Below are 23,080 nucleotides of genomic sequence, written 5' to 3'. Positions count from 1 at the left end.
ATCGGGGCTGCTCATAAATATTCCAATATCTGTTCTTTTGGCCAGCACCTCTTCCAAAACTGCTTCTTATCTCCACTAATAGCCAGGGCAGCATAATGAATTTCCAAGCGGAGAGGTTGGTGTTATAAACAAGGGTCGGGCACGGAGGAAGAGAAGGAATAATACTGTGTGCCATCAATCATCTGCAGCAACTGAAGAGCGATTTCATGAGGTGAGCATCAGCAGTGTGGTGAGTAAGGTCAGCTCAGAGACAGGCGTGTGAGATGTGACTCAGCCGCCGGCACAGCGTGGGCACAGCCGCTCGAAGGCCAAGGGGTTGTTTTTGTGCGGGGAGGACACACTCAGCTGCTCAGCTCCTGTGTCTGGTGAAGCCCCCCCCTCGAAAACAAGCGAGCAAAACTGCCTTTGATCTTTAGGGTGTTCGGCTCCATCGCAAACCCTCCCGTGTGTGGTTGATTTCCGAGGTTAGGAAGTCACTGTAAAACTCGGTGTTTATGGGTGCACCTGTTACGATGGGCACAGGGTGTAGAATCAGCCTCCACCCGTTCTGCACATGATGAGCCCTCCAGCGTTTGCTTCCCTGCTCTTGGTGCAGCTTCACTTTCCCGTGAGATAAAGGCAAGGAACGTGGAATTGCACTGCTGAAAAGATTATCTGCCTGGTGCATTGACTGCAGCCCAACAGCTCCTGTCATCTGTGCACACCCCCTATAAACCACGGCTTTATACACTGCAATAAGGTGTTCAACACATGCCATAAACAGCTTAATTCTTAACTGGGTATCCTAAGGAAACAAGGCTGAAACAGTCACGTTGTCCATCCATCTCCTTCTCCTCTTCCCCAAGCAGTTTTATAAGACAGCAACCGATTTGACAGGTTGAGAGAAGAGTAAAGCACCTGAAGGGTAATGACATTCCAACACGTTTTGGGGAAAAAACAGACCTCAGCAACACAAAGATACCCAACTAATCCACCCCATTAGTGTAAAAACAGAGTTTCAGTACGTGGGATATTTTTAACAGAGTTAATATTGGTTTGGAACTGATGATTGCTCATTCAAGCCTGGAGTGAGGGTGCAACTAGAGAAGAGAGTTGATGCTCTGGGGAAGAAGAAAACATTTCCCTGGCAGACTGACTCAAATAATAAATGGTGGCAGCTTGAACCCCCTCCAGGAGGCTGGAATTATAGAAACTTGGAGAGATGGATTAATGGGCAGAGATATGATGCCACCATCCAGATAATAAACAACTGAGAATAAGAGATCTGCAGAAAAATGCCTTGCTTTTATTTTATACTGCGAGGCAAAGGCAATTACTCCAACTGGAGTTTGGCCAGACCACAGTTAAAAGAATTCTTCAGGAAAGTGCCTGTGGACATTTAATGAGGAGAGCCTCAGCTACCCATCCCATCTTGATTTACAGAGCCAGTGGGATCCCGGTATAGAAAAAGCTTGGAAATGCTATTTGGGTAAGGTGACTCCAGGATTTGCTTTGAACAATTCAAACAATTTAGATCCATCACTCCCTTTAATGCAACTGTATGTCATAAGCTCACAAAATATTATTCACTCATCCCTTCTAAACCAGCAGGAGCTGCCCACATCCTGATTTCCCATCCAACCCAGTGATCAATCTGGGGCTGTCGTTCCAGCTGGGGCTCCAGCCCCAAGCCAGGATCCTACTGGCCATACAGAGCCTGCACCAGATGGCTTCTGGTGGGACTTGTCACTTCTTCCTCCTGCTCCCGGATGGATGGGTGACAGCCCAACCTCCCAGCAGTCTCAGCCCTAAAGCACAAGAGTCTCTTTAGCCTTTGCACCAACACCTTCCCAAGGAGAGCAATCCCCCAAAGTTTCCTCCTGCAATGGAAACGCGGGGCAGAAAAAGCTGCAGGTCTAAGGGCAAGGTGTGGGGGAGGCTGTGAGCAGAGCACAGCTGAGTGCAAACACTGAAGGGCCACTCTCACAGCCTCCTCACCTCCTGTAACCAGCCCCACCCAGAGCCCCCCACACTACATGGCCAAAATCCAAAGGAAAAGGTTAATGCATCAACCCTGCAAGACACCCACCCTATTAACTCTGCTCTTGCTGCTGGACCTCCCATTAACAACTCTGCAGTGAAGCACTAAAAGGAAATAGGACAAATTTAATCAAACATCTGCCATTTCCGTCCTCATGTGTGCTGAAACAGCTTGCTGGAGCAACCCAGGTGCTGACTGAGGTATCCAAACCACAGGTCAGAAGCAGAACTTCAATTTATCATTCCTTTTGCTCTGTGACCAGCACCTCTCAGGGCTGCAGAAGGAACTCCTGTCCCAGCACGGGTCAGTGGCTGATCCCCAGGGTGAAGAGGCTGCACCAGTGCCAGCTCCCATCTGCACCTCTTCTCCCTGCCTTTTTTTCTTATTTTCCCTTGCAAAAGCCTCTGAGATCCCTGCTGGAAAACCGACTTTGAGGACTGGGTTCATATCGTCTCCTGTCAGGTAAGGATCCAGACCTGTCACCTAAGCTCAGTCTACTGTCAATTCATATGAAGATGGTGATTCATCCTACTCTAAGACAGCTGGGCTGACTCAGTCTCTGGATGTGGTTGTCTCAGTCATCTGCCAAGAAAAGCCCCTATAATTAGCTTGTCCTAGACATTTAATGTTTAGGCAACTGGAGCAGGAAAATCCCACTCGTACTGTTCTCACCTTTGTTTTCCAGCACAGCAAGCACTGAGCTCTGTGTGGTTTTTGTACCAACTCTTCCAGCCAAAGAAGAGCCCCATCTGTTTTGCAGCTGATCACCCATCAATATTAGTTACATTTTTAAGATTTGCTTCAGGCCCCCATGGTTTTGTTGGAGGTAAACAGGAGCTCAAACAACTCTTGTCCCTTAGAAGGTGACAGGAGGTGCCTTACGGCCACTGAAGACTTTTATTTGTGCATGCAGATATTGTATCTTTTGTGCTCACACGCAGTAAATACACACACACACACATCTTTGTAGTAAGTATTTAGAGGAACAAAAACAAAAAGCAGAACTGGGATCCTTGCAGGAAAGGGGAAGAGGTTCCCAAGCAGAAGATGACACTGTCAGATGGGGAGGAATCACTCGCCTTCATAATTTCCACTGCCTGTTAGAGACCGCCCCGGTGTCTGGGAATGCAGCAAGTGAACGATTCCCAGCACAAGAGCAGCATTTGTAATCACACACCTTCCCTGTTTGGAATTACAGACAAGTCTCCCTCTCCCTACACACACTACAATTGATGAGAGTTGTTGGAGCAACACCGAGTCCACAGGTACTTCGTGCAATCTGCTCCTCATCCCCACCTGCACGTACTGCATGACCCAAACACCCAAACACATCCCTGCAAACGTCTCTGCTAAGAAAAGAGTCCAAAAATCTTGACTCACAAGGCCCAGCCTTAGCAGAGAATCAAACAGGCAACAAGGCTGGAGCAACTGTGCTGCCTGTCCATCCTCCCACCTCTCTGTCCCTCCCCAGGTAACTCTGTGTGTCAGCCAGTCTCGTTAAACTGTGGGAAAGGGGCAGAAGCCTCAAAGGCAATTAAGGTCCTGTAAGTTTGGGGGAATCAGTGTCAGGGGAAGGAAGGGACCCCAGTAAGGGAAGGACGAGGCCTTGGCTGTGGTACACCCTGCATGGCAGCAGGTGGATGGACAGAATGGATGCTCTGCAGCTGGGCCAGATGGTCCCCAGCTGCTGACAGGGTTGACTGGCTGGGACCTCAAGGAAGGCACAGAAGGAGAAGATGGATTCTCCTAGAGCTGAGGTTTGGCTGATGTGATGGACAATAAAGGTAAACCTACAGGAAAGCCAGCCTGACCTCGCCCTGTGCTGAGGACCCACCCTCTTTTCTAACAGAGAAAATGAGACACTGGGAGTCCTCACCTCTCACTCCTCCCTGCTCTAATCCAGCCACCTTCTCCAAAGTTCACTTCACAGATTAACACAACATGGCATGAGCTGCCAGGCTCTGGCATTAATTCTGTTGAACCAGGGTCTAGTTATCAGGAAAGCAGGATTTATTGTCTTGGCCCACTTGAGCCCCATCTCCTGTTTCCAGCAGCTGTCACCGTGAGAGGAGAAGGTCAGCGTGCATCTCCTGATGTACAACAGTGCAATCCTGCCCTTGGGTGAAAAGCCTTCTCTGAGCACAGCCCAGTCAGCTGTTCCCAGGAGCAGGTGATCCCAACACAGCCAAGCACAGAAGGAATTGCAACTCACAGTTGAAACATCACCTTTGCTTTTTCTACCCATTCAAAATGCTACTTTCGGATGGCATCCCTCGCTCTCCTCAGCCAGCAGAGCTGTTGCACTCCAGGGACGGAAAAAGAAACTTCATTATTTCGGGGGATAGATCAGGTCCATGTTGCAGTGCTGCCAAAAACGCCGAGGTGGGGATCACCCACACCTATCCGACACGGGGGCTTTGTTTTGATGCACAGCTCTGCCCAGCAGCGAGGATGCAGCCAGCCATGTGAGCCACTGGGAATCCCTCCCACATCAGCCCCAAGCACCGACATTCCCAGGCACATCACGCGGAACCTGTGGCACCAATGACATTCCCGGATCACCAGGGAGCCTCCTGGACCCGCCACCAGCACCCAAAGGAAATCAATCTGTTCCTGCACACACAACAAGAGCCTGCAATCCAATAACTGCCACTTAAACCCTGGTTCCACTTCCAAGCCCTGGGTTGATTATTATTGCATTAGCTATGGAGGGAAGTATTGTTGCCGCTCAATGAATGCTAAGCTTGACTTCAAAGGGACTGAATTTCGGTGGTGGGAGACTGTAGGAATGTTTTGACAATTGCTTTGGGATCCTTCAAGGTGGGGAGGTGCTAGAATAAAACCTCAGATTTAAAGATTCTCTTTATAGGCCTTAGTAAAGAGAAGCATCAATGATTCCTCATCACAGCTCTTTCCCAGTGTCGGTTATTCAAGGGAAGTAATTTAAGACATCTTTGAGAGACACAAATATTCAATTCACTCTTTAAACTGGCTGCTGTGGAATAATCTGAATGTTACAAAAAGATAATTTAAATGAACAAATTGCGGCTGTTTTTTTTTTTTTTTTTTTTTTTTTTTTTTTTTGGTGCCATTTATACCATTGCAGGAGCCTGGGTGGGAGGAGCACAGGGACAGAAATGGGTTTGGAGGGGAAATCTTGATCCCTTTATCCACAACATCCTCATTCTTGCTTTGCAGGCATGTGGACATCCGAAATCCAGGTATATCCCTGGTTTTCTGCCAGCAAGGAGAGTGGAGTTACTCTTTACAGCTGCCTTGCACAAGAATCTGGCTACGTATCGCTGCAGAAAGACACCCAGTAGAGATTCTGCACTGTAAAAACTTAGAGGAAACAAGACACCGACAGATTTTAGCTCAGTGCAAAATAGGAGAAAATAGGGTTGAGCTCAACACTGAAATAAAACCACCCTGACCCTTTTTTGCATTAAGATTTATTCTGAGTAACAACACCCTGTTCCACACTGAGCGTGAGGCCTCTTTTTTCACTTGGTACCTTCCCAACAGTTAAAAGGGGCTTCCAGCAAAGGAGAAAACCAACCAAATCCCACAGCACCAAACTAATTTCCTTACTTAAGACAAGGCAAGAGGAATGGAATAAAAACAAAGGTTTCCACAGCTTCCAACAGCGTGCCAAGGTGGCCAGCATCACCCAAGTAATTATTATGGACAACATGAATTTCAATTCTTTCATTTGCGAATCCAGCATCACAGTTAATCTTGAGCACGGACAAAGTCCATTAATAAACCAGATTCATGTAATGGGATTCAAAGCAATGGCAAATCAATACATAACAAACTCGTATGCTTAAATAATTTACGCTTTGCATGATAATCACAGTAACTGTAATGCTGTGTGTTTGTGTGGAGACATATTCCAGACCAGCCCAGGCCATCAAATGAGCTCGGTTGAGCTCGTTCTCCTGCTGTGGGATGCAACCAGCACTGGGCTGAGCAGCCACAGCACAAATACCAAGCAAGAAAGTCATATAAACCTGTGCACGAAGTGGCTGCAGTAGAGAGAAATCAGGGAGGATGCTGTTTCACACAGAGGGCAAGAAACTTAATTTCTCTTTCCTTCAGCTTCCCCAGCAGCAAGATGGAGGTGGTTCTGATGGAGTCCACGGGACCAGGTACCTCAGCAAAGTGCCTGAAGATGCAAGGCAGCTCCACCCACGTTTTGAAAAGCCTGGTCCCCAGCCCTGGAGCAGTGTGAGCTTATTGAGTCAATCCTGATAACCACACTGCTCAGTGTCTCTGGGGTGGAGTCAGTGAGGGAAGGGAAAGCATTTCTTACACTCCTGAGCAGTCACAAGTGAGGCACTGCATTACCCTCTCCTGTGCAGCCCTACCAAACAGCTGTCGAGTTCCTCATGCTCAGCAGCTTTTTGATGTGTGAGGGGAGATGATCTCCCTTCAAATCCTTCCTCAAGCCCCTCTGGTCTCACCCTGGGTGCCTGGCAGAGCCCTCCTTTCCAGGAGCTGCCTGTCCCTGGAGCTCAGCAGCTGCTGGTAGGACCCTTCCTCTGTCCTCCACTGCCAGCTCAGATGTATTTACTGATACAAACTGATCCCAGCTCACTGGTCTCACTTAATCACTGCCTTTCTTGTAATCTTTGATGCCTCACAGCCCATGTGGGGTATACAGGGAGTCTTTCCCTGAACAAAAGGAGAAACTGAGCCACAGAAAGTTAGAGCCACATCCTCAAACTCACACCGCTGCCTTCTGCCTCCAAAGTCCACATTTCCAAACACCTTTAGCTGGGAGGCCACGGTTCTGTTCTCCTCCTTCTCCTTTGGGATATCTTCTCTCATGCTTGCCAAGTCAGAAAGCCACTTAAATACCTGATTAACTACAAGCACATGTTTAAGTCCCACTGAAGCCAAAGGGGTTGGATTAGGCGAGCACTTAATACAGGTTTTCGTTAAGCAAAACTTCTTTCCTCCTCAGCCCTCTCCACCCCAGTCCCTTCACAGCAGCCCAGGGAGCTGATGGCCAGGACACACCACAACCATCAGCTCACCAGAGCGAGATGCAGCTTCAGTGAGCAGTGGAAGAGCATTTTGCACAAAATCAGGCAACGAGATCCCAGGAGATCCCAGGCAATTTGCAGGCTGGGCTGGTCCGAGCAGTGCTCTGCCCTTCCAGAGCCAGCACTGACTCGCCAGCAAATGTTTCCAGTAACTGCTGTTAAGATCCTCCTCTTCATTTCACCACACACTGCTGCAGAAAGGCCTGAGGGTGGTGGCTGCTGGCCCTGCTCCTCTGAGCCCCAGGGGCTGCCTGGGATGTGACAGATTAACCCACACGTGGCCTGAGAGCCCCTGTGCTTGGCCAAGAAATTCACCCCAGGTTTCATTGGGGGTGCTGAGCAGACACAGGTAATGAACAGCCTTTCTGCTGTACCCTGTTCCTCCTGCCCCTCTTGTAGGCTCTGAGATCTCTGTGAGGGGGAAGAGGTGCTCTCTGCACCCCCAAACCCACAGCACCCCCACACCAGGCAGGCTGGGGGGCAGCTGGGAGAAACAAGGACAACCCCTCCTTCCCCCCAGGAGCCACCTCCCGCTCGGAGGGAGCAGTACATCTTGTTCAGCAATAAAAGGTGTCAAAGTCCCCTCCCAGCCCCAAATAAAAATGAGAATATTTCTGCTTTGTTTGACAGTCGGGGCCATTAAGTTGTTCTTGTTGATACTTCACTTCCCAGCAGAGGTGCTGGCAGCGTGTGCCAAGTGAGCTGGGATGCCAGGGACAGAAAACATACCTTTGCCCAGGAAGCTTCTGTGAAGGAAACCGAGCACGTGATGGATCAGTGGCAGTGCAGTGCCCAGGGCACGGTAACACTCCATTAGCTGACACTCGTGGGTGGCAATAACCACGCCTGAAGATCACTGGGCATGGAAAACCTGCTGCTTCTGCTGCTGAGTCACACCACAGCTCCTGCACTTGGAGCTGATGCAGTGCAGGCTTTTGCTTCTCACAGCTCCCAGGCTGATGAGGAGTTCCCTTCCACCAGTGGATTCTACCCGACCTCGACTGTTGGGGTCCGAGTTGAGGACCCAAAGACAAGTCAGTCACAGGAACAAGGCAGGAACAGCTCTAGAAGGGGAACATCAGCAAAGCACCCACCAAGAAAAGCCTCTGCCTCCATGCCTTGGGCTATTTCCCTCTTTCCTTACAATGTGACACCATCCCATGAAGCAGAGGCCTGAAATGCCGGTGGTAACACAGTACCCTGCTAATCCCTGTGCTGCTGCATCCCACGGGTGGCTGAGCCTGCCTGGGAAAACTAAACCAGAGCCCATGAAATGCTGTGGCCGAAGAATATTCCCACAGGTGCTAGAACAAAGTCTTTGGCTTGAAGTTCCCACCACAGTTCCGGCGCTGCAAGCCCAGGACGTTTATTTTCCAACTTCAAAACAGCCAACACTAATATTTTTGACCACCAGTTCCTCCTGAAGTCAACAGCAGAGGAAGAAGAACCCAAGAAGCCTTCAGGACACTGGACCAACTTCTTAATATCGTTTCCCAGATATGACCACGGGGCTGAATAATCACTGAAACCTGATGCAAGACAATGAGCTGAGCAAGAGCAAAGCCAGGATGAGCTCACTGTGCGGCCCCATCCGCCAGCAAGTCGAGCCTTCCCTTCCCTGCTTTGGTCCCAGCGAGACATTCACTGCCCTGGGCTGGAATTCCTCCAATGGCCACGAACAGCTGATTTCAATATTAAGGCAGCACCGAGACGTGACTAATACTAATTGAGCTGGTTTCAAAGTGTAGAAGCAACTGGTCTGTGGTGAACCAGACACCTACAGCCTCACACACACGAGATGTGGGTGAACCACGGTGTTCACAATGGGCTGGGGTGGCATTTAGCACAGGGTGACACCAAATGAGCCTTGGGTCCTTACTCCCCCCTGCCAAGAAATGCCAGAAATTCGTGCCTGAAAGAAAGATTCCTTTTGCAAGACGTTAAACAAGAAGAAAAAAACCTTGTTTCTCTCTGAAGATATCACAGGCTTGTCCAAAATCACCACTGACAAGTAAATAGGTTGGAAAAACCTACTTCTGAGAGCCGCTGAGCTGCCAAGCAGACTCAATGTGTGTTATCTTTTCCCTTTTTACTTTATCTTCCCTGACGAGACTGCTCAGAAAGAGATAAGGAGCAGCTGCTGGGAGCCCTACTCGTGGCTCTGCCACTTCTGCACTCTTCATTCCTGCCCTTGGGATTTCCCTGCTCCAGTGGATGTTCCCATTCCTCTTTGCCAGGGGGACACTCAGCCTTTCTGCCCCTCCATTCCCTCTGCAAAGCAAGTAGAACAGATACTTTTCGTGGAATCCTCTAGGTTGGAAAAGCCCTCTGAGATCATCAAGTCCAACCACGAACCCAGAGCTGCCAAGGCCACCACTAAACCACATCCCCGAGCACCTCACCTACATATCCTTTAAATCCCTCCAGGGATGGCGACTCCATCAGTGCCCTGGGCAGCCTGTTCCAGGGCTGGACAACCCTGGGGCTCGTGGATGGGTCAGTCAGAGATGAAACATCCGGAGATGGAGCTTGGTCAGCATTGGGTCCCCCAAGGCTTTGCACGTGGTGCTCAGCAGAACGATGTCATCCTGATCCTTCTGCAGTCAACAGAGGCAGCCCTGTGAAATGATCTCAGCCTGCAGGAATGGCACTGTATTCCTGCCTTTGGATTATTTCAGGCTTCTGTATTTTTGCTCCAGCACTGTGTCCTCTGAAGGGAGGGCATATAAGCAAACATGAGTCCTTCTAGAAAATACAATCGATTTATAGGATGAAGCAACACTTAAAGTTTTCTGAGTTTTTTTAAATAGCTTGCAGGAGAGAAGCTTAGCTTCTTTATTTTCTTTGTGTTGGTGGAGAATAGCAGCTGATGGGCACAAGATGAAAGCACCCTAAGCAGAGATTCCTCACTGCGTTTCAGGAGTTAATCTCATCTGAGAACTGCTTTACATCTGTTTGAAAAAGGATGGAGAAGTTTGTCGGAGCCAAAACTTGCACTGGGTGCAGACAGGCTGACCCTGTCACCTGCACCGTGCCAGATTCTCCACCCTCCCCCTCTGGACAGCAACAGGGTGGGAAGGAAAACAAAGGGAAGACCAACCAGCTCCAAGCTGTGCATGGAGAGTGTGCAGGAGCTCAGGAGGAGCACTGGTGCTGTTTCCTTTTTTTTCCAGCTCAGCCTTTCCACTTAATGACCAGTGCCCTGTACTGGACAGTCAGCTCCTGGTACAGTTCCAGCAGCTGGTCCCCATGTGGGAGCAGGGACCTGCTGTGCCAGGTGCTGCACACCCACGGGCTCGTGTTGCTTACAATGCACCCAGGGGCTTTACAGAGATGCACACATCCTAAAATCCAGGACAACCTGGAGTCCTACCAGCTCTCAGAGCTGCTGACACCCTTGTTCTGAAGCAACAAGGGCAAGAGAGGTAAAATGCCTCTTCTGGCATTCTCCCATGGAAAGGAGAGGATTTTTATACTCAAAAAGGAGATGTCAGAGGGCAGAGGTTGTGCACATACAGCTGAGACACCTTTCTCCCCTGCCTGGGCCAAATGCACAAATCTGTGCAAAGCCTGATTTGGGTTAGAAGAGACCTTAAAGCTCATCTCATTCCAACCCACTGAGCCCAGGTTGCTCCAAGCCCTGTCCAACCTGGCCTTGGACACTCCCAGGGATGGGGCAGCCACAGCTTCCCTGGGCAACCTGTGCCAGGGCCTCACCACCCTCACAGGGGAAGAATTTCTTCCTAAAAAATCTAATCTAAATCTACCCTCTATCAGTTTGAAGCCACAGCAGCCCCTCCACAAAGACGTGGAAGGAGCCTGTTTGCATCACCCACGCTGGTGATTCTCAGGGTTTTTAAGGGCACTCAGGTACGTGGTTAAGAGCTGCACCTTTAATCTGAAGAGAGGATGAAAAGCCTCATGCTCAGCAATGGTGAGGGCACTCTGTAATCCCATTATAGGCTCTGACAGGCTGGGAATGGCACACAATCATACATCGATTTTGGCTGCTGTAGGAGAGGCTGCCAGGTGGCTCGAGGAAGGGAATTGCTGAGATGAGGGTTTCCTCTTAAAACACCCACAGAAAAATGGGATGCTGATGGGGAAAGTAATGGATGAGACCATCAGCCTGGGCAAATTATCTCCACTTTTTGCAGGGTGGCTTGAAAGCCTCCCATCTTCCCATCCTAAGACTCAATCAGTGCCACCATTGCCCTTACCTGACAGGAATATATCATCAAAGGAATGTCAGGAGGTTTTGGGGGTTAAGGGAAGAAATTAAGTCTTTCCCGTGTTTTATCCCATGCTTGAGTGTTTTGATTTGCAGTGTAAGATTTTTAACCCTCAGGTAGAGCAGGGTTGGGATCTGGTATTTGGTACTTGGCTCAGAGGGAAGAAGCTTGGAAAGTGAAATCTTTCTTGAAGGCTTTCACAGTAACTTCCCTGTCTGGCACCAAGGAAGCTGGATGCTCCTTTGAGGATCCAACTTAGCAGGTATCTCCCAACTGGAGGAATGTGATGTATGGCAGCTGCAGGGGTGGGATCCTCCCAGACTTCTCAGTCTCTTCAGAGAAACCCAATGGTAAAGTTATTTGGCTCAAAGTGATCGGTAAATGCCCAAACTTGCTATGGAAGAATTAATGACTGGGCTGCACAGGGATTCAATTCAATGACATTAAAATTCAATTAATAGTGCTCTTCAAAGTGGCTTTAAACATTAAACATTAAATTTAAAAATTAAATTTAAAACACCCGTTTCAAACAAGCAATTCAAGGTGACGCCAACTTCTGGTCATGCTTTAATATTAAACAGCTCCTGTTTGCCCAGGTAAGCAGGACACATCAGCTGCTGAGGATTTTAAGGGAAGACACTGATGAAAACACAACCAGAAAAGACTGAAGCACAAACACAGCTTTTGGGGGAGTCTGGTTCTCTCACCAGGACAAAGAAAACATCTTAAATTCCATTAATTCAGAGGTTGGACCCCATGATCTTTAGGGTCTTTTCCGACCTAAATGAGTCTGTGATCTGTTCCAACCCCTTGACATTCTATCATTCCATGATTGTAATTCACTTAGTCCAGTTTAGCACCTCATTTCAGCAAGTCAATGAACAAATCAGGAGTACAAAGGAGAAATGCATGTTTTCCAATCTGCAAGTAAAACTGCAACATGAGAGACCAAGATCTCTAATTATGGTGACCAGTGTAACTCATTAGGTACAATTAATACTGCAGTTAATGAATCAACTAGCTTTAAATGTAAATTCTCTTTGAGACATTTACTTTTTCTGCCTCACATATCCAGCCTATTTTATTAACTGATCAAATAACATTCAAATACTAGTTTTCTGCTTTTTAAACTCGTTTTCATCTCCACATAACTTGAGGCAGAAATAGAAAAGAATAAATCAATTGTGTAAACCCCAAATTCACCATTTCCCACCAGAATAAAAGCATACAAAATTAATCACCCAGCCAAACAGCTGCCTAAATAAACACCCCCAGATCCACCAGGCTCCTTACTCAGGAAAGGAAGTATCTGATTACACCAAGCAGAAGCAGCTTTTTACAACCAAACAGGAAAACATCCTCTTTCTTATAGAATGATCCCCCAAAAAATCCTAAAAAAAAGGACTGCTTAAGTCAAGATTCTCTCCTTGCTGATTTTGGCTGTGGTCACCACCGTGGATGTAGGTCATTCACACTCACATCCCAAATTGCTTCACACTTTCTGCCTTGGCCCAGGAAGCCCACAGAGCCATTGGGAGCGAGATTTCTCCCAAATCCCTTCTTCTTCCAATCCTGGAGTGAGGAGAATTGTATCTAAATTGATGCTATAAATGGGAGTACATGAAGGAATGCCAGAATGAACCAAGGCTTTGCTGGTGCTATGTGCCACCATGGATCAACAAGAACCTTCAGAGAAGGGACCATCAAGGATGGGCTGTTTGAACAGGTTTGAGTTCTGCTCCTGCAGAGATTTGTGCTTCACTACCCTGATTTTGGTGCACCAGGGCCTGAGGCTTATTCAACACAAGTAAAATCCATGGAAGATGCTGCAACAGGTACGATTCATCCCCCGTGCAGGGGTGCTGGGGCTCTGCCCCAGTGCGCTCTTTTGCCAAGGTCCAACCCGAGGCTCTCACCCCCACCTTGACATCTCATGGGACACCCCAAACCTCCTGCTTTCCAATTCCCACTGGAGGAAGGGCTGCCCCAAATCATGGCCAGAGAGATGGTACCAGTCCCCACGACACTCACTGTGCTCCGTGGGACCAGCTCTGCAGGCAGGGTGGGAACGGGGACAGAGGTGTCCCACCAAAAACCCTCAGCACATCCCTGCCTAAAATAACCATTTCCCACCACAGACTGCAAAAGGCTGAGGGCACGTCTGCTCTCCTTGCTCAGCAGACTTTGCTTTCCCCTGCTGGGATTTAGCTGCTGTGCCAAGATCTGCCTGGCCCTGGGGAGGATGGGGGCAAAGGAACAGCCCTGCAGAACAAGAGAGTGATGAACTGCTCGGCCGCTCCCAGCCACCCCCTGAGCGAGCTCAGATTAACCATCCCCTGAGAGAGAGGAGAAGCCAGCTCTGGGAGTGTTTCCCAGCGTGGTACCCAGCCATGGGACCAGGGGCTCTCAGGCACAGATTGGCTTAAAGCCCCATGCCCTTGGGCCAGGAATCTCCTCCTCTGCACACAGAGTGCCTGTGAGAGATGGAGATACAGGAACCGTTCAAGGCGCTTTTAGTCTCACATTTTCCAGGCTCATCCTGCTTTGGAGGGGGAGGAAGGGACAGATAGAGCTCACTCCTCTTGGCTTCTTTTGCATGCTGAAGGTTATAAAATGTGGCCTCACTTCCCAGGAACCTGGAGGTCCTGCCCCTGTGGGTGCTACACCATCCATCCCCCAGCTGGGTGAAGGCAGTGACCAGCACTTACCCCGTCACCCCCAGCTTGGCCGAGCTGCTCTGCACCCTACACCCCTCACCTTTCTAACCTGGTTTATTTTTGCTTTCCCAGCTAACATCCACTTTCTCATTTTCTGTAGCTAAACATAAAGCAAGGAGCCGAGAAACTCAGTACACACCCCCCCCCCATCCTCCAAATAAACCCGCACACTCGAGGGTCCTGCTCGGAGTGCAGGCTGGCTGATTGGCCTCTCCTTTAATTAATTAACATTCATGTCAACTCAGTTACTATCAGAATTAGAATCACTATTACTAGCAGACAGTGCCTCACAAGTAATCTCTTGTGCAACACACAAATGCAACCCCTGGCCCCCCGTGATCACTCACAAGCGTTGCACAACCGCGCAGGAACGGGCAGCGGAGCGGCACCAGCGGGAAGCAGGAACAGGTCTGCAGCAAAGCAGCTGGAAATGCTGCTGTTACTTCTTGGAAGCCAATCTCAAAGGCAAAGGGGACATTAAAGGACTGAAAGCAGCAGACAGCAGCGTGATCCAGTGCCAGTGGAGAGCAGGGAAACCCTCCATGGGCCAACAAGGACACACAGGCTGCTGGAACACCCGCAAAACTCAGAAATGTCTCCCAAAGAAATTCCCCCACCAATATCAAACCTGAGTCCTGTTTTGCAATGGCAAGAGAGTTAGGCCTCTAGGAAGGTTATATTGCAATATAAAGAGGCCCTAAGGAATGAGATATCCATTGAGATACCCAAAGGCATGAGGAAGGAGGCAGCTCCCTCCCGTCAGCTCTGGTGCGTGTCCAAGGCTCTCTCTCGAGCTGGTGAAGCTCAAACCCTCACACAAAGAAAGTGCTGCTGACTTTGAAAGACATGAATTCTGAAAGATAAAGAGTCTTGAAAAGATCTGAGAAAGCTGGAAAGCTCGAAGCAGTTTCTACTTGCAAAGCAGGAAGGTCAGAGCCAGGAATAATTGGAGTTAAAATCTTCTGCTTGTAGAGGAATGGAAAGGACAATTTGCTTTTCCTTTTAGAGGCAAGATTAAATTTACCATTCAGTGGTCTTCTCTCCAAAATCTGGAAGAGAAGGAGGCTGAGACACACAAAAAAAAGAAAGGGAATTAGGCATTAAATCATATTAGGCATTTAGCTAGGACCTGTAGAAGTTAAATACTAAAAATTCCACATCACTTTGTAGGAGAATGAAATTAATATTAATATATAACCACCTCCCTTACCTAAGAGGGGGCCGCAGTCACCAACAACCCCAACACATCAGATACTATTATTGACCGAAAGCCTTTGAGAAGCTACAATATACTGAATTTCAAGTGCATCATCCTGCACTCCTGCCCCCTGAGACCCCCAGCACAGCCCAGCACAGCCCAGCACACTCCAGCACAGCATCACAGCACAGATCCCAGCACTGGGATCTGCAGGGAGGTCTCTGCCCACACAGCCATCACACCCACACGCTGGCAAGGCAGAGGAGACATCCTCACACTCTGGGGTTTTACAGTTCGAAGCAAGATAAAAAGAAAAAAGGGAAAAAAAATAAAAGTGCATGCCAGGCTGTCTGCAGGCTGGAGACCAGAGCTGCTGCAGTTCACATCAGATGGGAAAGCCTGGGGGGGGGAAATGCACATTCCTGCTGTTATATAAACAGATAAAGTGCTGAACAGGGGCTGGGGTGCCAACTGCAACCATTAACTTCTCCCAGCTTGGAGACTTCTGTCTCCAGTGAGGGCACAGGCAGGACCTCCCCCTCCTCTGGGAGCAGCCCATGGCAGACAGTCCAGCCCAGCCTAACACAGCCCAGTCTAACCCAGCCCGGCTCCACAGGTCCAGAGGAAGGAAACCGAGTCTGACCCAGCAGTTTCATCTCAGATCCTTTTCAGCTGAGGCACCTCCCAGACCCAGAGCTATGGCATGTGTGGGAATCACCAGCTCTCCAGGCACACAGTCCTCCCAGCCAGCAGCACTTCCAGACAGGTTGAGCCAGGGACCCCTGGGAAGCTGGTCATGGAGGGAGCTCATTCAGGACGTGCCCCTCAAATGAAATGGGTACATGAACACAGATCTCACCCGTGCTCAGGCCCCCACACTGCCAGCCCTACAGCAGGCAGGGCCTGCCCAAGTGTGTGACACTAATGCATCCACTACCAACACTGATTCCTAACGTGTGTGATTCCCCAATCCTGACAGAAGAGAATACCCACTCTGCTCCATGTCAGTGGCAGGGTGAGCATCACTGCTGCACAGCGGGGCTGCAGGGGTTGAGGCCACACTGCCGAACACATAACTCCTCTGCCTGACCTTCCTCTCCCTCCCTGCATCTCAGCATCCTCCAAAGACACATTTTTCCTTAGGAGGAGCAGCAGCAGTCACCTTGCAGGGGGTTAATTAAAACCAGGTTGCTTGGATGCCGAGTAGACATGGGACACATCCACCTGTGAATCCCACAGGGGAAAGAAAAAGAGCAGAAGGAGCCAGGATGGGAAGCACACACACTGCAAGAGATCATCTTCCAGCAGGGCAGGGTTAGGGAGCAGGGCGCGAAGATCAGAGACCCTGTTTGGGGCAGAAAACACCCCATCACTGTCACTTGCTGCCTCCAGCAGCCTAAGGGTTAAAAAAAATCGAGAGGAGCACTGGTGGTTTCAGCAGCAGCCTGAACCAGAGGAAATGAGCGCTAATCCCAAAGCTGCCCCACTCGAGAGCTGGGTTACCCAACTTCCGCCCTGCAGTGCACAGCAGAACAGGTCCCTGGCCTCAGCCCCCACTTCCCAGCCTCAGGATCTCCCACTTGCAAAAAAGCCAAGCCCAGTGCTGCAAACCTCTTCATCCCTGCCCTCCTGGCAGCTCAGAGGCTGCAGGAAACCCCAGCCTTGGTCACCTGCAGTACATCGGCCGGTCCTGGCGCTCAGGAGAAGGAACCAGGGGTTTCCTCACAGACACAACACTGCCAAGGTCCTCCAGCATTCCAGAGGCCACAGGATGGTCTCCACAGGAGTGATGCCCCATGGCTGGTGTGCACAGGGCCAAGAGGGAGGAGAGAGTGGCACAGCCCAGCCACGAGGCACCCTCAGGCTGCGGATAAGCTGCATCGCATCAGCCAGACCGCAACGCTCCCCAGGGTCTGCTCTGGGTGTCCATAAGCACATCCAACCACACGGCTGAGGAGGAACATTTCAGCAGTTTTGGCACCGGCAGGGCTGAAGCGTGTGCTCCGAGGCTGGGGCAAAGCCAGGGGCCAGCATCCTTCAGGGAAAATGTCTGAATCTGAGACAAGGCAGCAACAAAAACCACCCCCTTCATCCTGATGAGCTGCAATCATCACTTTGCCCGTTTGGGGCCCTGCCCCCCCTCCCTTGCCCTTCACACCCCATCACTGCCCAGGCAAAGCTGCTGTGGCAGAGAATCTGCCTTACAAGTGGAGCAGCTTTGCCGTACCTTGGACCTTGCCATTTGGCTTCTGGCCACCTCCAGCACCCAGAGGCTTATTACAACACTTTTGCTTTCTTCTCCTCCTTTTTCTGTTTAATTCCTGGAACTGCTGCACACCTCCTGCCCAGCACAGATGATGCCCAGATCCGGCGGATGCCTCCTCCTCCCCTCTCCCCCCAGCTCTGCTGGAGCAGCAGCAACAGCCCAGCAAAGCCTCCACGTCGAGCCATAACCAATGGCAAATTCCTCGAGTGAAACGTAATGTGCTGGGAAGCGCTTCACCATTTCACTTGGGAAAACCGATCCATTTGGCAGCAGAGAGGAGGAAAACATGCTTTGTTTTACAAATCCTCTCCCCAGCAGGAGAGACACTCCCAGAATTTAATATACTGACAGCTCTTGGCTGCCTTAACCGCTGAAACTCCAGAGTGGGGAAAAAATAAGAAAGTAAAAATAAAAGTGATACGCTACACAATGCTGAAGCCCATCCTACTCTGCAACTGGTGGTATTGGGCACAGTGGAGCTGCAGTTTTCCCACTCAAGACATGGATGAGGTGGAGGATCTGAGAGCAGGTTCCCATGCCTCAAGTGCTGGGCACCCTGAATTAATTCATTCTTCATCCTCTCTTAGGGTGAGGCCCTGCTGCAGCTCCTTGTTGGAAAACAGAGAAGATGCTGACAGGTAAATCTGGGAAGTTGTTTTATAGCAGAGAAACCGGATTCCAAGTCATTCAGTGCAAGAATCACTTCCATGAAAGGCAACTGGCTCCTTCCAGGTGACTAGCAAGCTCCTGGCAACCCCAAACTCCAGCCTCAATGAAATGTTAAGCATTTCAGTGCATTCCCACTTATCCTCCAATGTGTTTAGCTGCCAAAAGCACCCTACGAGCAGCACTGAGAGGGCAAACACCTCAGCCAAAGAGAGAGGCAGACGGCACTTTTTTGGGGAAGGGATTTTAATTCTGCAGCGTGGGGTTCGGGCTCTGGGTCGTTGACAGCGTTACCAGAGCAGAAAGGAAAAAGCAGTGGGTATCTCTAGCTCAAGAGCCTGTAGTTAAACGAGCCTGGCTGTGCCAGAGGAGCACATACCCTCTGGAGTGGCCGCTGCCAGCTCCTGCATGCAGGAATAACACGAGTGTTATTTTGAGGGCAGGCAGTGGGATCGAATTGCCTCCGCTCCAGAGACCGCTGCTGACCTCTCCGAGGAGCAGTCTGGAAGCAAAGGAGTCTGTCTGCTGTTCACATTTTTTATCTTTTCAAACAAAAAGAAGTTTGCTTCGTATCTCAGCGTTTTATAGTTGTTTGCAACCTCCAAGCATTCCTGGAAACACTAATTAGTCCTTACAAGAGCCTGAAAAGAAGACAGCACTCCTCCTATCTCAGCGAGGGGAGCAGGATGGATAAATCTGGTGAAATGCAAAAGGCCACAGTGGATGTTGGTACCAGTGGTGGGGCTGGAATGCTCATCCTGCTCAAAAAAAAATGATGGAGCACCTCCAAACGCAGGGATGCTGTCACCTACTCCCTCACTAGCATGCTGGGCTGGCTAAAAAACTTGGTGAAGTCAGTGGAAAGGCTCCCAGTGACCTAAATGGCTGGGATTTAAAAAATCTCAACTGAGAGCTGGGCACCAGGTCACTGGGTTTGCTCGAAAAGCCCAGTTTTGCAGGAGCAGCATCCCACATTACATCAGCCAGTGCCACAGCCCCTCTGCAGTGGACACCCTATAAATGGCTCAGGGGAAAAGTCTCTGTCCCACCAGGCTCACCCATCCATCCCTCTCCACAGGGGGAAGCTCATCCTTCCCTCCAAATCCTCACTTTCAGGTTGAGACGAGCCAGGGGCTCAGCTTTTGGAGGCTCCCAGTGGTGGGGAGCAAACCAAGTGTCCCTTGCAGCCACCAATGCACCTCTGAAACGTCCCCTCCCAAAAGCCAGCTGGTGGAAAACCACAGCAATCAGGATTTGTTCAGTGGGGCATCCCACATTCACCACCTGTAGGCAAGGAATAATACCACCTCATTAAAAACGTGCTTTGAGTCTATTATAGTATCTAGGACAAAGTGTTCCCTATTTTGACACTCTATACATTTTATCAGAGCAAGCTCTTCAGAAACACTCACTGACAAAGATATACTTGATTGTAACAGATTCCTTGCTTCCCCCAGCATTTTAGAATGAATTTTTAGCTTTTTCTCCCCCCCTCCCCCACCAAGTCAGATGACACGATGCCCCCACGGTCAGATTTGTCATCAGGGCATCCACTGTGACACCTCCCAGCTCCCTCATTCTGCACAATCAACTTGTGTGGAGGGTGAGGACAGTCCAGAGCATCGCTGAGAAAAAACAGTCTCTGAAGCCAGAGAGAACTTGAGAGTGATTCATGGCACTCCCCAGGCACCAAGATTTGTTTTTTGGGGAGGTGTTTGAGATAAACACCTTCTAAAATTAGCACCTGCCTTTCTGCCAGCTCCAGTGGGCTGGGGCAGCGATAAAGCTCTGGCGTGACTGAGAGGGTGCAACATTTGGGCACTGATCTGTTGCCCAGCTCATGGCCACTCCTGTCCCACAGGGTTTTCCCAGCCAAGGAAACCCACAACGGCTGCACAGATCCCAAATGGAGAGGTCATTGTCCCAAACAGTTGTACTGCCAACCCTCAGTGATGGGGCACGTTCATCTGGGGAAAAGCACCTTATCTCAAGGTTGAGAGTAAGTTCCAAGAGCTTTCCATAAAGAAACAGAAACAGATATGACACTGCTCAGATTTCTTAGCTGGGCTGTTCCAAAGATAGTCCTAAACCACATAAACCAGCTGGGCAGAAGGACCCTGGCTGACAGGATAAATGGAAGTGGGATGAATGGGTCAGGGACATGCCCCAAACAACAAATCCACTTGCTAAAAAGTTAACTGGACCAGAAAATGGTGGGAGTGGGGATGGAAAATGCTAAAATCAAAACACAAAATCCAAAAAGAAAATCATCAGACTCTGCACCAGCTGTGTTTTCCTGTGGACAGACTAACTACAGGGCAAGAAAGCTGCTCCCAATGCCCAGTGAAGTTCTGAGCAACTTTTTCCCAGGTGGCAGAACTGGTTACGCTGAACAGCTGAGTGCCGTGCAGGCTCCTTGGGAGAAAACCTGAGCTTAAAGACAGGTCTACTTTTGGTTTGCATGGAAAACTTGCTGCCTTTCAAAGCCCTGTGTACCCCAGAGCCTTGAAAATGCCCAGCACTTCGGTCTTTTTATCACCACCTATCAGTAGAAAAGATTAAATGCTAATTTGCTGGATACAGAGCAGTGCTCCTCAGCTGCCTTTCTGTTTGCTCACAGCAACTTTCCGTCCTGTTGCTTCTCAGCTAATGCCCAGCTCAAACAGACTTTCAAGGCAAAAGGTCTCGAGCTCTGTACAATTAATTCCCCACTCCCGCACAGCGTCTCGTTTCTCCAAGCCAACACCAGCAAAACTCCACCACGCGATTGTGCGTCAAAAAGAACGAGATAAAAAGCAAAGCTGCCAACTCTGGGTATTTCTGAGCCAGGAAGAAAAGAGCTGATCCTCAAAAGCTGCCAGCTCAAATTGCCTCAGCGCTCTTACAGAGCTGCTCCAAACACCAAACTTTTGGAAAGTTGAGTGGGAACCACCTTGAGTGGGCTGTGCACGCTGCAAAACCCGGAGCTATCAGCGCCAGCAGTGAGGGGAAGGAGAAAAATGCACCCGGCAGGGTTCCTCGCTGCAGACAATGCAAAGCACCTCCCCGGGGGTATTTTAGCATCTCCAACACCATGACCACCCTGCAGCTCCTCAGTCACTTCCCCAAAATTACGCCACGAAAGTCAGACCCACAAAAACAGAGCGTGCCCCTCTTTGCTAACAGGCTTTCGAAATCAGCATGGGGTTTGCTCCTAGACTGTCTTTTCCCCACCGAAAGCAGGCAGCCCACGCCCGGAGAAACCTGCCCATCCTCACCTGCCGCAGGTTCTTCAGCAGCTCGGTGGCCTCCTCTTGCTTCCCCTGCTTCACCAGCACCAGCATGTCCTGGATCATGCAGATCCGCCGGTGGTAAGGGGGCAAGCTGCTGCCACCGCCCTTCCCAAACTTCTCGCCGGACTTCACCACGAGGGAAGCGAGGAAGTCCCCTCTTTCCCTGGGGGGCACCTTCTTGCGGTGGTGAGCCGGGGAGCTCTCCCCGGCGCTGCCCGGCTGGCAGCCCTTGGTCTGCTTCGTGCCCATGGTGTGCAACCCCGGCTCCCGCAGCCCTGGGGCTGCATGCAAGGGGGGTGACGGGGCTGGATGGCACGGAGGGGGGGGCACAAGGCGGCTGAGGGGCGCACAGGAGGATGGAGGGGATGCACAAGGGGTTGTGGGGTACACAGGGGGGACGCACAAAGGGGTGGGGGACGCCCAGAGGGATGCACAAAGGGGGCTTGGGGGATGAACAGGGGTCGGGGGATGCACAAAGGGTTTAGGGGGGAGGGATGCGCGGAGGGTTCAGAGGATGCACGAAGGGTCCAGGGGGTGCGGGAGCCTAGCAAGGGGGTCGGTGCCCGGCGGCGGGGCGGCTCCGCTCCCGCAGGCGGAGGAGAGGGAGGCTGCGCCCGGCGAAGAGGAGCCGCGCCGCGGCCCCGCCGCTCCGCTCCATCGCCGCGGGGAGCCGGGAAGCCGGATCCGAGGAGCTGCTCCTGCGGCTCCGGGCGGCCCCGGGGCGGTGGGAGAGACCGGCGGCACTCAGCGCTGCAAAGCGGCGGCGGCTCCGCGCAGCCCCCGAGCCCCCCCCGAGCTGCTCTCTCCTCCTCCTCCTCCTCCCGGTGCCGAGGGGGCTCCCCCGGGCAGGGCGGGGGGCGGCGGCTGCGCCTTGGGGGCAACTGTTGCTCGGCGGGGGCTCCCCCGGGAGGCGGCTCGGCTCGCCCGGCTGAGGGGTGCACGGAGCGGGGAGAGCCGGGGGAGGAACGGGGGCGGGCACCGGGCACCGAGGCAGGGCTTGCGGAGGAAGCCGGAGCCGGACGGGGCTCTCTTCCTTCCTCCGCCGCCTTCTCGAGCCCAGCGGGGCTGGGGGCTGCTCACCCCGAGGGGCTGCACCGAACGGGGGCACCGGAGGGAGCCGCACCGGGTTTGTGTAGCGGGGATGGCAGCGGGGCTCGGCTGCCGGCAGCCCCTCCCCGAGGCAGCGAGGGGCATCCCCGCCGGTGCTTCCCGGGGAGGAGCACGGAGGGATTCCCGCTGGATTCTCGCCCCAGGGGATTTGCAGGCGCTTGGCCGTGCCCGTGCCCCGTAGGGATGTGCTTTGGACAGGACGTGCCTGTCCCCTCCGGGCTCCTCTCCGGGAGAAAGCTCCGCGCAGGGTGATGCTGGGCACTGCCGGCTGCCGAGCCACACCGAGCCGTGCTCCTGCACCCTCTGGCCTCCTCCCTCACCTCCACCCCTGCCTGCGGCCGCTCCGGTGCCCACCTGGAAGTCACCACTTGTGCCCTGCCATCCCCTGCCCCATCCACAGCCCCTCTACCACCCCATCCCGAGCTTCCAGCCACGCCTTGCACGTGCTGCTCCTTTCCAGCAGCTTCCCATCCAATATTCAGTCACTCCTTATCTTCCAGGCACTCTGCTGGCAGGACTGAGGGCACAGATTAAAGCTCCTGGATAAA

General features: G+C 51.3%; 1 protein-coding gene across 1 annotated transcript in view; it reads right to left on the bottom strand.

The window, feature by feature from the left end:
* LRRC75A (leucine rich repeat containing 75A) overlaps positions 1-22,123 on the bottom strand; it is a 69,612-nt gene extending 47,489 nt beyond the window's left edge. Inside the window, exon 1 of the mRNA XM_027725991.2 lies at positions 21,408-22,123. Within this exon, the coding sequence (XP_027581792.1) occupies positions 21,408-21,671 (264 nt within the window). The 5' untranslated portion in view covers positions 21,672-22,123. The remainder of the gene's footprint in view (positions 1-21,407) is intronic.
* Between the last annotated feature and the right edge of the window lie 957 nt (positions 22,124-23,080).

This window comes from Pipra filicauda, unplaced genomic scaffold (assembly GCF_003945595.2).
Source record: "Pipra filicauda isolate LSUMZ 115617 unplaced genomic scaffold, ASM394559v2 scaffold71_size5581439_pilon, whole genome shotgun sequence".
Lineage (NCBI taxonomy): Eukaryota > Metazoa > Chordata > Aves > Passeriformes > Pipridae > Pipra > Pipra filicauda.
Note: the sequence above shows the minus strand (reverse complement) of the source record. Positions and strands in the feature narration are given on the sequence as shown.